Below are 14364 nucleotides of genomic sequence, written 5' to 3' on the forward strand. Positions count from 1 at the left end.
ATAAGTAATCCAACACAGTGTGAATAAATTATACAAGACACCACCTGAAATAAATAATACATATATTGTATATACACATGGTGCCCCAACATTTTTTATGTATAATGCCCCCTGAGATAAATAGTTCTATACACTGTGCCCCCTAAAATCAATAATAATATACATGGTACCCCCTGAAATACATAATACAAAACACTGTGCCCCATGAAATAAATAATACAATACACTGTGCCCCCTTAATTAAACAATTCTATACACTGTGCCTTGTGAAATAAATATTAATATACACTGTGCCCCAGAAATAAATAATAGTATACACTGTGCCTTTTTAAATAAATAATTATATATACTGTGCCCCATTTGAAATAAAAAATACAATACACTGTTCCCCCTAAAATAAATAATACTATGCCCTATAAAATAATAGTAAACACTGTGCCCCTGAAATAAATAATACAATACACTGTGCCCCTGAAACAAATAATCTATATACTGTGCATTTGCAATAAATAATACTATACACGGACCCCCCTGAAATAATAAATACTATACATGGCACCCCTAAAATACATAATAGAACACACTACAGCTTCTGAAATAAATAATATAATACACAGTGTCCACTAATATAAACAATACCATACTCTGTGCCACCTGAAATAAAAAATTATATGCACTGTGGCCCACTGTTCGCAAAACCAGATGGATCCTTTTCATATCCTACCCCTGACTAGAAGTCCCAGTATAACATAGTAATGAATAAATATGCAGTGGAGCACCGAGGTACTACAAGTCCTAGCATAACCTAGTAATGAATAAATACCCAGTGGAGCACAGAGGTACTACAAGTTACAGCATAACTGTAATGACGGGGGTGGGGAGACAGACAAGTGAGCCCTAATCTACCCACCACTCAGTCCCTACTTACTTGCAAAGACCCGCCCTAGGTGACGGGGTACAACTGGGCGACGGTCCCTACGCTCAATAAGTGCACGACGGACAAATAGACAAGGGTACACAGAGCTAGGGGGAGAAAGGGGCAGTTGCCCACGGCAAAACCGTGAGCAACAAGAGAAGTGAACAAGCCGAGTCAAACCAGGAGAGTACGAGGTGCCAAACGCAGAGCAGAAGAGTAGTAAACAAGCCGAGTCAAACCAGGAATGTACGAGGTACCAAACGCAGAGCAGGAGAGTAGTCAGCAAGCCGGGGTCAATATGAAGCAAGGACAATGGTACAAGAAGCTGCAGCAGGGCCAGGAAACCAAACGAGAAGAATCACAAGCAAAGGAGGAACAGGAAAGGCAGGTATAAATAGACAGAGGGCGGGAGCTAGCTCCGTCTGGCCAGGCTGTGATAGGTTCTCCCACTCCTAAGCCTGCCACCCTGAGTGGTGGAAGATGGAGTCAGTCTCACAGACATAGAAGCAGGTGCAGACTGATTATCTATGGGCGTTAACCCCGAAGCTGTGCCTGGCAGATCCTTTACAATAACCTAGTAATGAATAAATACCCAGTGGAGAACTGAGGCATTACAAGTCAAAGCATAACCTGGCAAAAAATAAATACACATTGGAGTTGAATAGCAGGGCTCATCGGCAGGCTGTACAGGAGGGCTGAATTCAGGATTGCTCAGCAGCTTGGCAGTGCTAGGGATGGAATTCAGGCTGATGTATAGTGGTCATCTTTTCCCTTCTCTACTCTGCAGGCACAGCACACTCCTTATGTGTGCTCACACTTCATGCAGAGAGAGGTCAGCGGGAAGGTAGAGGAGTTAAAGGAGCCTGCCAGGAGGGGGAGGGGCTACATGAGTCTGCTGGAGGAGGAGCTACAGTAGCCTGCCTGGGAGGAGGAAGAGAGGAGATTGTGGGGGCTGGGTGACTGACTGAGTGGCCCACTGCCGACAGAGGCCCATATGTTATTTGCTAGAATTGCCAGATGGTCAGTCTGGCCCAGACTGCACGGAAAATATGCGACTGAATATTGCATATACGTTGGAGCTTTATGTCAAGCCTTACTGGTGAGCAAACAGGCAGCAGACATTTAAATGTACTTATCTATTCCTATTCGAATGTCTTCAAGGATTAACACTGAAGACGACAAGTTGGGCAGAAAGATTCACAGACACTTCTAGGACCATGCAAGGAATTTAAGAATATGTTGCTGAATCCTGGACAATTGTTTTTGATGAGGTTTGGTGGTCGCAAGTAAATCGACACACAAACTGCTTGTGGCTCTCAAGCCTGGATATATAGTTTTGTAGGAAAGGATTTCCATCCATAGAACTGATGCAGAGGCATAACTTGGAGTTCCTGGGCCAAAGTATTAGGGCTCCTTACCTACCATGTGCCATTTATGTAATTGGTGTCTTCTTATGTACTATAGAGAGTTTTGGGCCCTCTTAGGCACCAGCACCTAGGTGCGACCCCCCCCCACCAGACTCATAAATGCAGATTTAGCAGGGTTTGCAATCAATGAAGTCTATATCCTGTTGGGAGCTCCATTCTTTGTACAGCAGAAGTATTCTGGCACAGGGAGAATCACATAGTACACAGTTCCCTAATACACTATGTGGTTAAAAGTATGTGGACACCTGACCATCACACCTACATGAGCTTGTTATACATCCTATTCCAAAATCATGGGCGTTAATATGGAGTTGGGCCCTCTTTTGCTGATTTAACAGCCTCCACTCTTCTGGGAAGGCAATATTTTAGAGTGTATCTGTGGAAATTTGTGTTTATTCACACAAAAGAGCATTTGAGAGGTCAGGCACTTACGTTGGACAAGAAGGTCTGTCTCACAGTTGGCGTTCAATTTCATCTAAAAGTTTAATGTGGTTGAGGTCAGGGCTCTGTGCGGCCCACTTGAAGTTCCTCCACACCAGACTCAACAAACCATGTCTTTATGGACCTTATTTTGTGTACTGGGGACAGTCATGCTGGAATAGGGAAGGACCTTCCCAAAACTGTTGCCACAAACCTGGAAACATACAATTGTCTAAAATGTATTTGTGTGCTGTGGCATTAATAGTACCCTTCACTGAAATACAGGCCAAAACCTGAAATACAGCCTAAAGCCACCAAATTTTACAGTAGGCGCTATACATTCTGGTATGTGATTTTCCCCTGGAATTCGCTAAACCCAGACTCTGTCAGACTAGCAGAAAGTGCAGCATGATTCATCACTCCAGAGAACACGTTTCCACTGCTCAAGAGTCCAGAGGTGATGTGCTTTACACCACTCCATCCGACTCCTGGCATTGCCCATGGTAGCCTTAGGCTTGTTTGCAGCTGGTTATGGACCATGGAAACCCAAGGTTCTTGCGTTGATATCACTTTGAGAGGCAGTTTGTATTTCTTTTAGTGAGTGATGTAACAGAGGATATATGATTTTTATGTACCACCTGCACTTGACAACTCTGCTCTGTGAGTTTGTGTGGTCAACCCCTTCATGACTACGTGGTTGTTTTCACTTTACAATTATATCACTTACAGATCTAGCAGATCAGAAATTTCATGAACTGTGGCAAAATTAACATCCTGTGACACATTTAAAGTCACTAAGCTATACCTCCCAACTTTCAAGTATCACAAAGAGGAACAACCGATGCGGTACGCGTAGCTGCCACCATACAGTATAATGCACTCATAGCTTCCCCCATACAGCATAATGCCCCCTTAGCTGCTCCTAGTGCCAGTGCCCACATATAAAGTGCCAGTGCCCTTATAGTTAGTGCCACAGTGCCCGTGTAGATAGCGCCAGTTTCCCTTGTAGATAGTGCCCCTATATAGTGCCACAGTGTCTATGTAGATAGTGCCACCCCCCCTGTAGATAGCGCTACCGCCCCCTGTAGATAGCGCCATTGGGACTCCCTCTCTGAGCGTAATCCCCAGCAAGAGCATAGGCCGGGGATTCTCTGGCCGGAGATTCTGGTCCAGGAGGAGCCCTTGATGTCACTGTGCATATATGGACAGTGACCTCAGGGGTTCCCTCTAGGAGTGGAATCCCCAGCCAGAGCGTCGAAAATGGGGATTCCAATCCAGGAGTAGCCACTGACGTCACTGTCTATATATGGACAGTGATGTTAAGGGCTTCCCCGGGCACAGCGCTTAAAGTAGTGCGGTGCATAGGCAGTCCTCCACGAGTGGAGGAGCTCTCTCTGCTCCTCCGCTCTGAACTAATGCTGAAGCAGGGAGCTGACGGTTCCTTGCTTCAGCATCGGGTTCAACTGTATCTGCGTCTACATTTGACATACCCCTGGCCACCCGAGGCAGCGGAACACCGCCCGGAATCCAGGACTGTCCCGATGAATCCGGGACGGTTGGTAGGTATGACTACTACCAATTTTGTCTATGGCGGTTGCATGGCTGTGTTTATTTTATGCACCTGTTTCAATGGGTGTTGCTGAAACACCTGAACTCAATAATTAGGAGGAATGTCCTCATAATTTTGGTCATATATAGTATATTAGCAAGTATATCACTAAACCAGAGCCATGATCTTAATGGTCACGGATACTTTGCTAATGGTTTGCGTTTGTCACCGTTGTGAAAGAGTTCCGTTTTTTTGACGGAATCAATAGCGCAGTCGACTGCGCTATTGATTCTGTCAAAAAAACTTAACTCTTACGGAACAGTGACAAACGGAAAACATTAGCAAAGTATCCGTCACCATTGATATCAATCGTGATGCAAATAGAAACTATGGTTTCCGTTTGCCTTTCCGTTGAGGGGTTCCACCGACGGAAAGCTCAGACAGAACCCCTCAACTGAAACACAATGCTGATGTGAACACACCCTAAGTAAACTGGATCCACTGTTTCAAACATAGTATCATTTTCACCCATTAGTGTAAAAAATAGATATATGTATCCATTGCTGACCTCCAGTGGTAGAAAGTAAAATAACAACTGCAGAAAAATAGAAAACAAATTGGACTTGGTGGACATGTGTCTTTCCATCTAAGTAACTATGTAACTACAGAATATACCAAGTCCAGGAACGGTTGAAGGGATTTTCTGGGATTTATAAATTAACACCTGATCAACCGTCCATACGTGTTTTCACGGCAGTCGTTAAGGGTACTTATGCCCCAGTGCTGCGTAAAGGCGGCGCTGTGACATAAGCCCAGCACGGGTGTCCGGTGCCGGCTGGAGCGGGTGTTGGGCTGTCTAAAGATAGCCGGGCACCTACTCTAGCGGGCAGGATCTAATTACCACCTGTTTAATCCCTTAGATGCGGCTGTCAATAGCGACCGATGAATCTAAGCGGGATGCATCTTCTGCGATCGCCGGTGTGCCGATGGTGTTTAAGGCAACCGGGGGCCTAACAAAGGCCCCCAGGTCAGCCTTTAGTGAATGCCAGAGGCATCGCCTAACAAATGTCTGTCAGTTTTACACTGACAGGCAAAAATACACTGCAATACAGAAGTATTGCAGTGTATTATAAAAGCGATCAATTGATCGCATAGTAATTTAAAAACTCACTTTTTCCCCTTACAAAATGCTTTATTATGAAAAGCCAAAAAAGGTTACACATTTTTGGTATCACCGCATCCGTAATGACCCCAACTGTTCATCCTGCCTTCAAAAATGTTTAGAAAAATAAGTCGTATGTACTCCAAAATGGTACCAATAAAAACTACAAGTCACCCTGCAAAAAATAAGCCCTTATACAGCTATTTCAGCAGAAGAATAAAAAAAAGTTATGGCTCTTAGAATGTGGCGACACAAAAACAAATAGTTTTGTAAAAAAAAAAGTGTATATATAAATGTGGTATTGCCGCAATCGTAACGACCCACTGAATAAAGTTATTTTGCTATTTATACCACACGGTAAATGGCGTCAATTTAAAATGCGAAAAAGAATGGTGAAATTTTTTTTTTTTCCATTAACCCCCTAAAAATTTAATAAAAGTTGACTAATAAATCGTATACCCCAAAATGGTCCTATTACAAAATAGAACTTGTCCCTCAAAAAAACAAGTCCTTATACAGCTATGTTGATGGAAAAATAAAAAAAGTTTGAATGTGACGATGGAAAAACGAAAAAAATTGCTTGGTCTTTAAGGCGTAAAATAGGCTGGTCACTAAGGGGTTAACATTATTGTAAAACATTGTAATATAAATCACCTTATGGATTCTGTGCCATTCCTGCAGTGCCAATCCCCTCTGGTCACTGGCACATCTCGTTACCAGCTGTGTTCGATGACGGTGACATTTATGTAGTGGTGATAAGTATTTCTTTTGTTCATTATTTGCATTATATGGAATATTTCCATTTTTTATTTTCTAGCTGTGAACATCATAAAATGTATTGATTTATAATATTATATATGATCTTTTCAGCTGTCTGATTTCCTGCCTCCCGGAGTGTTTACCGCTGTGGCCTCTGCCGTCCTGGCATTGTTTTTTGCTGTGTGTGCAGGTTTTTGTATCTTCATTGCAATTGCTGGGATGAGGTCAAGTCAAGGAACCTACAGCCCAAGCAGGCAGGAAAAAGAAGGATCTCGGGTAGAGATGTGGAATATTGTTCAGCCACCGCCACTTGAGAGACTCATTTAATAATATAGCACTTTCTTCTCCAGCTCCAAGAACGTCAATACATCTCAGGAATCACCTGCAATTCATTTCATAATGTCCTAACATGGTCTGTGATCAAAATGGATTTTCCAAGATTAAATTATTTTCTCGTTTTGGCCATTTGTGGCATGTTAATACCAAAAATTAGTTTTTAATTTATTTTTATTAAACATTCTGCTGCCTTTGTGATAAATCCAGTCCTCTCCGCTGTCCTTGCCAACATGTAACCAATGCAACGTGCATTGTTACCCCCACCGCTACCACCTGTTCATTATAATGTGGCATACTGCTTCTTTTAACAGACCTACTGGATGTAGCCAGCCACATGACGAGGTCAATGTATGGGTAGAGGGCAAGGCAGTGTATGGACTGAGCTGTGGCTGCATTATTTTCACGTGGTTCACGCCAGCGAAGGGGCACTGAATTTTACATAACGACTGCGGAATTCATAATACAAATAAATTTGTATTTCAATCATTTGTATTAACATGGTCACTTATGGCCAATACTAAAACATTACTTAATCCCAGGCAACCCGTTTAAGTAGATATTGATGACATCACTGTTAAGCCGTGGTTAATAGTAAAGTAGAGGCTTACAGTTTAAACGGTTGCAAAACTGAGCTCGGTGCCTCCCTTTTTAAACTATGATTTTGGTGCCTTTAAAGGGGTTATCCGGGGACTTACAATTCTGTTCTCAATTGTGGATCAAAAACCAGGTCACCTGGTGCCAGAAGTCCTGTAGTTTTCTCCAAGGTGATGACATGCTGACAAAACCCCAAGTGACAGAAGTCTAGTGCCTTCTCCTGTTTTGTGTTGGCACGTCATCAAGCACGTGAGCCACCTTCATAGTCCCGGCTCTCTCAGCGCACTGTGAAAAACTAATTCTCGCCCATCAAGCGGAAGTAAAATACTGTTTGTGTGGCGATAGCTTGGTAAGTAACTCGAAAATAATATTTACTGTCTGGAAATTATATACAACAATAACAACAAGAAAAGGTTTTGAAAAGTATTTTGGGGATTTTTTTAAAAATTTTTGGGCCACTAGACAACCTATTTAATGCAGATATCCACTTGTATGATATTAGGTATGTCTGGACAGTAGTGTTGTTTGCATTTGGTCAGGTACACTGAAGGAATTTCAGTATGTAGAATGTAGACCTTTGCATTGTCATGTCATTTTTCCCATGATTCCTTTTGTAACAACCAGGGGAACTATAAGAACAATTTACATTTATTTTTTGGGTATTAAAGTATTCTTCCATTTGCAGGTAACTTTAGGTGGGAGTTTTTCCAAGACACCATACTATTCATAGAATGGGTTGAACCTTGAGTACGACTTAGAAGGATTCAATTTGTGAATTAAAAGATTAGTGCTGAATGTATGAATAGTGTATTAACGGTGTGTATCAATGTGATTTTGATGCACATTTCATGCATTTGTTCTCTTTATGGAAACTGCATCTGCTCTACTGTGTTCTGCTGCATGAATAATAAGTATATAAAATAGTATAGATCAGTAGATGTAACATTCTTTGATGACCAGTGCATTTGTAGGATATAAAAATAGTTTTTGACCTGCCAGAAGTTGGGCAATATAAGTGACAACCGATCCGAGCACATATCTGGCTCAAACCAACGCTCCCCATTGGATTGACAAAGTAAGTTGACGAACTTAAAGGGGTTGTCCACTACTGGACAACTGATGACCTATACACCGGATAGGTCATCAAAACATGATCTGTGGGGGTCCAATACCCGAAAGCCGCTCCGGCTGCCTCGGAGCATCGGATGTACAATCCTGGAAGCAGTTGGCTCCGGCCACAGAATAGCAGCGAGCTGCCATACTGCAACTCTGCTCCTATTCAAGTGAATAGGAGCAGCGCTTCAGTTCGGCAGCATGGCCGCTATGCTATGTACATAGCCAACTGCTTCCGGCTCCGTACATAGCATAATGGGCCATAACATCAGGTGCCCGGAGATAGCTGGAGTGGCTTAATGGTGCGGGGTCCGGGTGTCGGACCCACATCAATGATATACGGTTGACCTATCCGGTGGATAGGCCATTAGTTATTCAGTAGTGGACAACCACTTTAACGGCACCAATCTGTACTGCTTTACTGTAAATTAAAATGGCCCTGAACAGGTAGGAGAAATTTCATATCTGACTGGAATTGTTATTTAAGGACTTATTCTAAATACATATTACAGAAGGTGGCTGAAAAATTTCCATGTGAGAGCCACAATAACGACTACATGCCATTCAGAAGCCTCAAGTACACCGAGTGGCAAAAGCCCAGCATTAACCCTGCTCCTTATTGTACTATTTACACCCCCAAAATCCACTACTGTTACTAAATTCAATACAGTACTGTATTCTCAATTTGATGGCAAGAGATAGCAGTGCAACTAAGGCCACTAAATTACGCCCACCACAGAATCCAGCAGATGCTTGGCAAAAGGCATAAGTATGTCTGTTTCTCTAACTCCATAATGAACCTATTCCAAATAACAAAAGCCATTGAATCAATAACTATTGCTAAACACACACCATAACTAAATGTAGATAAAACCCTATCTATGATTCAAGTTAAAGGAGACCTGTCACCTCTCATGTCATGTCTATTTTAGTAATTGTGTTCCCAATTAAATAAGACTTCTGGATCATCTTTTCTTAGATCTCTATATCTTGTCATTCCTCTGTTATTCCTTCTAGAATTTATGAATAAATTGACAGCTGGGTGTTACCAGTTGGGGGGGGGGGGGGAACCCTACACAGACTGACACTGTCCAATCAGTGCTGACAGATAAGGAAATCTGAACAAAGTCTCTTGTCTCACGGTGAAAGTAAATGGAATGTTAATTGAGAAGTGAGTTTACAATTATAAGTTCTAGAAAAAGTTAGGACAGAGGGAAGAAATCCGTGGCCACATTTCCCGTAACTGCAGAGCTCCAAATTAAAAAGCCTATGCAGAAAGAGGGAGGGAATCAGGAGACTGCAGGTAACAGCACTGAGACTAAATGACTTGATGTACCCCCTGTTTCAATATTTCCCCTCTCTGAATTGGGAGGAGTGGAATTGATCTTCCAAATTTTTGTGAATAAGTTACCTTTTCCTTGTTTGGTTGGTTCGGGGCAGCACGAACTGTATTGCAAAGTGTCTTGGCTTCCAGACTTCCCTTAACAGATGCACATGTGTGCGGGATTGGTTTGTATGGCCAGGTAACTTTACTTGCAGAAACAGGAACATTGTCAGTACAAATCGGCCCTTTGAGCATACAGGCAGCGTTTCTTAGTGATACAGTGCCATGCAATCTGCTGGGTAGAGATCTCCTCTGCAAATTAAATGATCACAATGTCTACACGCAAGGGGAGGGGGGGGGGATGCGGCTAATTCCCCATGAGACTGCAGAGGAATTTGAGGATTTCACCCAGTCAGCTACCTCCCTATTTGTCATGACAGTGAGCACCCCAGATTTTATTTCACAGGATCTCACTTACTGATCGGACTTTGGGCTACAGACAGTGGGGATACTAAAAGACAGTCCGCTAGTGTATGTCACTCTAAAACCTGGATTAGAACCACCCAAAGTACCCAAATATCCACTTTCCAGACAACAAGAGGAGGGATTACAGCCATTTTTGAGTAGGGGAATACTCATTTACTGTAAATCAGAGGCAAATACGCCCATCTTGCCAGTAGAGAAACCCGGTAAAAATGTTTACTAGTTTGTGCAGGATCTGAGGGCAATGAATAAAGTGATTCAGTGCCAAGGTGCAGTGATGCCCAATCCCCATACATTACTTTCTAGAATACCAGAAAGTACAAAGGTTTTTATGGTAATCAATCTAGCTAATGCTTTCTTCTCAGTCCATCTGGACCCGAGTTGTTACCTCCTCTTTTGCCTTCACTTTTCAAGGCAGACAGCTTAGCTGGACCAGATTACCACATGGGTTAACAAGTAGTCCCACAGAGTTCTCACAGGCACTCTTACATGTTTTGCAGAAGTTGTAGGCACCAGTTGAATGTGTCCTTTTGCAATACAATGATGACCTATTGCTAGCCTGTGACACAGAAGGATTCCGTAAAGAATCCACCAGAGACTTGCTGCAGTTTCTTTATGAAGCTGGGAGCAAGGTCTCACCTTCCAAGTTACAGTATTGTCGAGATAAAGTTGTTTTCCTAGGACACTGTATCTCTGAGGGTTCAAAACACTTAACCTCTGAAAGAATTTCTATTTTGAAGGCTCATTTACCCAAGAATCTGAAAGCCTTATGGGGATTTTTGGGGTTGATCGGATATTGCAGTCAGGGGATTCCTAATATGTCATCTATGACTGCCTCCTGTATAAGATGACAAAAGCCTCCAAACCACAACTTTGGAAGTGGACAGAGGATGGAGTGGAAGCAGTAGGGCTTTTGAAACAAGCTATCAACTCTCTAGCCCTCCCCAATTATACAAAGCCTTTCTCATCATAATGTCATGAATAGAATGGGCATGCATCAGGTGTATTAACTCATAGACATGGGGACAGACAGAGGCTCCTGGGCTATTACAGCTCACAATTAGCACTGGCTTTTCTTCCTTGCCTCCAGGCGGTGGCAGCCATTGCGATGATGGTCGAAAAAGTAGATATTTTCCTGGGAAATCAGCTGATGATCTTGATGCCTCATTCTGTACATACAGTGTTGTTGAATGCCACCAAAAAGCACCTGCCTGCAGCCAGACTAACCAAGTATGAACTTGACCTCCTTGCACCCCCCAACTTGGTATTCCTTAGCTGCAATGTCCTGAGCCCTGCCACTCTAATGCCCGCATTCTCCACCAGCTGATAAGGAAGTCTTAAGCAAAGTCTCTTTTCTGATGGTGAAATTAAAGGATAGATTAGAAAGAAAAGTTACAATAATAAGTTAAGAGAGTGAGAATTAAGAAATAAGAAAGACATGGCCACAGGGATCTTCTGTCTAACTCTTTAGAAGATCTCAGTGGCCATATCTTTCTTATTTTTTACTTCTCTCTCTCTTAACTTACTATTGTAACTTTTTTTTGTCAATAAAGCTTTTATTTCATTTCACCGTGAAACAAGAGAGTTTGTCAAAGCTTTTCTTATTTCCTTACGGAATGAGACGGTGTAGGGACACTCCTTTTGACAAGGGGAATGGTAAAACCCAGTTGTCAATTTATTTATTAATTTCTAGGAGGAATAACAGTAGGAAGGCACAATGCAAAGTTCTAAGAAAATATGCTCCAGAATTGTTATTTCATGGGTAATACAAGTATTTAATAAAACAAACATGTCAGGGGAGGTGACAGGTCCTTTTTAAACTTTGAGTTGTTTACGTAGTGTTGGCCTTCAATTGCTTAAAATAATACTGATACTTCGCAGAGATTTTAACGTTTTGTCCGGTCTTCAGAGCAGTACAGCTTCATTGTCTGCATAATTCACGACCTACCCTGTCTACTTCTAATGGGATATCAACCCTAACCTGGGACAAACTACATTTCTAGTGTTTCAATATCATGTGTTAAAGTTTGACTTCATAAGTAGCATAATGTCATACTAATAAAAACATATAAGATATATTTTGTTGTGTGTCAATTGTTGTAGACAATGTCATCATATGACTTAAAAGTGTCCATAGAAAATGCTCTAAATACCAAAGAATCTACAAAATAACTGAATATCCCACAATGAAATACTGAACTATTCTTATCGCTGGATTTGCATTTACAAGACTTCACAGTAACTAGTAATCGCATAGCCCTTATTGATAACACTAATGAACACGGATTATTATATGTGCCATTATGTTCCATACAAATGTATCAAACCATTGTTTTGTCATATATGTGAATAAATTTCATAGTGGAATAAACACATTTAATAAATACTATATTTTCTTGCTCTATTTCTGGATTTATTTCATAATTCTGAGTCTTTTTAAAGTGGAGAAAATGTTCTCATATAGGCAAATATTGTAAAGAAAATTAAAGAATAATATGTTCAAAACCTGAAATTTCAGTTGTGAATGCAGGAAAGCCCTATACCCCTCCCTATAACGTCATTATTGGGGTGGAACAGAGGCACATAGAGCGATAAAAAAAGGCACGTTAATCAGGGGAAGATAGGAATAAAAGATATGTTGGCCATTTAGCTTTTTTGGGGACCTGACAGGTCCTGTTTAAGGGTGAGTTCGTACTGGAGAGTGCTGCAAAACGTGGGGGTGTCTTGGTGCATGGGGAAGAAGTGCGATTGTGTGTGCAGTAGCCCAAGATGGATTTACATGGTAGAGGTATATGACTCACTTTTCAAGCACTGGGGTCGGAATGGTGCCTCATTCGCATAGTTCGGGAATACCAATGTGTTAGGCATACAACTAGTCACTTTCTGGTACATGAATCAAGTGCCCCGTTGACTAGGTATCAATTTTGTTTTAAAAAAAACTGGCTGAATTGTGACCAGATGCAATGGATTTTGGCACTCACTCTTACCGCATTGGTGCGATGACAGTTGCTGATGCCTGTGGTTTGGGTGAGGAGGGGCTAAAAGATCCGATGTGCTGAAAATCTGAACGTTAGCAGTTTTACATTAGATTCTATATATGAACCAATTGATTTATCACATATTACATTACATTTATTGTACGTCAAGAAGAGCAGAGATTCGCTCCAGCCGGGCTTCCTTATGTTTCGACAAGGTCGGATGTTCATTGGAGAGGTTTTAGGGTAATGCGAAGGTAACAGTTAGACAGTTGGCAGACCGTCTGAGGGTCAGGAGGTCGGAAACTACCTGGGTAAGGTGAAGCTGAGCGTGTTAATAGCTTTGATAATTTGATAAGGACGCAACTGAGTAGTTTCATAGAACTGTTTGATGAGCTAGTCGTAGTTTGGTCGAAAGTGGTCCTAAGAAGGATTTGGCGAGGTGGGGGCCTAAAGATCCCACGGCAATCGAAAGGGCCAGGCGGTTATTGAATATCTAAATTTCCAAGCATGGGCATTTGATTGGGGGGTGGGGGGGGGTGGGAGCACCAGCATACAGAATTGGAGCAATTGAGGTTTACATTGCCTCCTCCATGGCGCATTTATTATTTCCCTGGAATTCCTAAACCGGCATGGTTGCTGGGCTCAAACACTTGTTAACTGACAGAATTATTGGGAAAAAGTTGGAGTTTTATTGAGTTAAAGGGGTCTTCACATTGATGGCATTTCGTTAGGTTGTAGATTCCATGGGGGTCTGCATCTTGGCCCATTTAAGTAAACAGACGGAGCGGGTTGAGTTGCAGTATTAGGCGCAGCTACATGAATATAGATGTCACTGCAGTGAAGGTAGATTGGTAAGGATAGGCCGTGAACGTAAAATACCAGAGTAGGTAGCCAACAATATTGCACTAAAGGCTTTTAAAGGCTTCTTAACATCAGGGCATCTTACAAATGCCCCATTATGATCATAGAATACACTTCCTGCAGCTGTGACTTCTATGGAACAGAAAGGGCTCTGAGTGCGGGGTTGACTTAATCTGGATGACTGGATTCTTTTTTTTATGCATTTAGTGGGATTGTGCCCCCAAATTCATTTTTGACATTGGACAGAAGCCATAATATAAAACAGAACGAGGGAACACAACCAGAAAGTTATCAGGACGCCATATAACATTGTATAGAGAATTAAGGGAGGTAAATGCCATGGCAGACTTGCGAAATCATTTAAACTGATATATATATATATATATATATACACATACATATATATATATATATATTAATTTTTTTATTAACTTTGGAGTTA

The 14364-nt window shown here is 41.8% G+C and overlaps 1 protein-coding gene across 2 annotated transcripts in view; it reads left to right on the top strand.

Annotated features, from left to right (window-relative positions):
- CRB1 (crumbs cell polarity complex component 1) overlaps nt 1-11490 on the top strand; it is an 80501-nt gene extending 69011 nt beyond the window's left edge. The window contains exon 9 of one of the 2 annotated variants that reach the window (XM_075833376.1): nt 6345-11490. In XM_075833376.1, coding sequence (XP_075689491.1) covers nt 6345-6560 — 216 coding nt within the window. In that variant the 3' untranslated portion in view covers nt 6561-11490. The remainder of the gene's footprint in view (nt 1-6344) is intronic. The other variant, XM_075833377.1, reaches the window with a different exon arrangement.
- The last annotated feature ends 2874 nt before the right edge of the window (nt 11491-14364 follow it).

This window comes from Rhinoderma darwinii, chromosome 7, assembly GCF_050947455.1.
Source record: "Rhinoderma darwinii isolate aRhiDar2 chromosome 7, aRhiDar2.hap1, whole genome shotgun sequence".
Classification (NCBI taxonomy): Eukaryota; Metazoa; Chordata; class Amphibia; order Anura; family Rhinodermatidae; genus Rhinoderma; species Rhinoderma darwinii.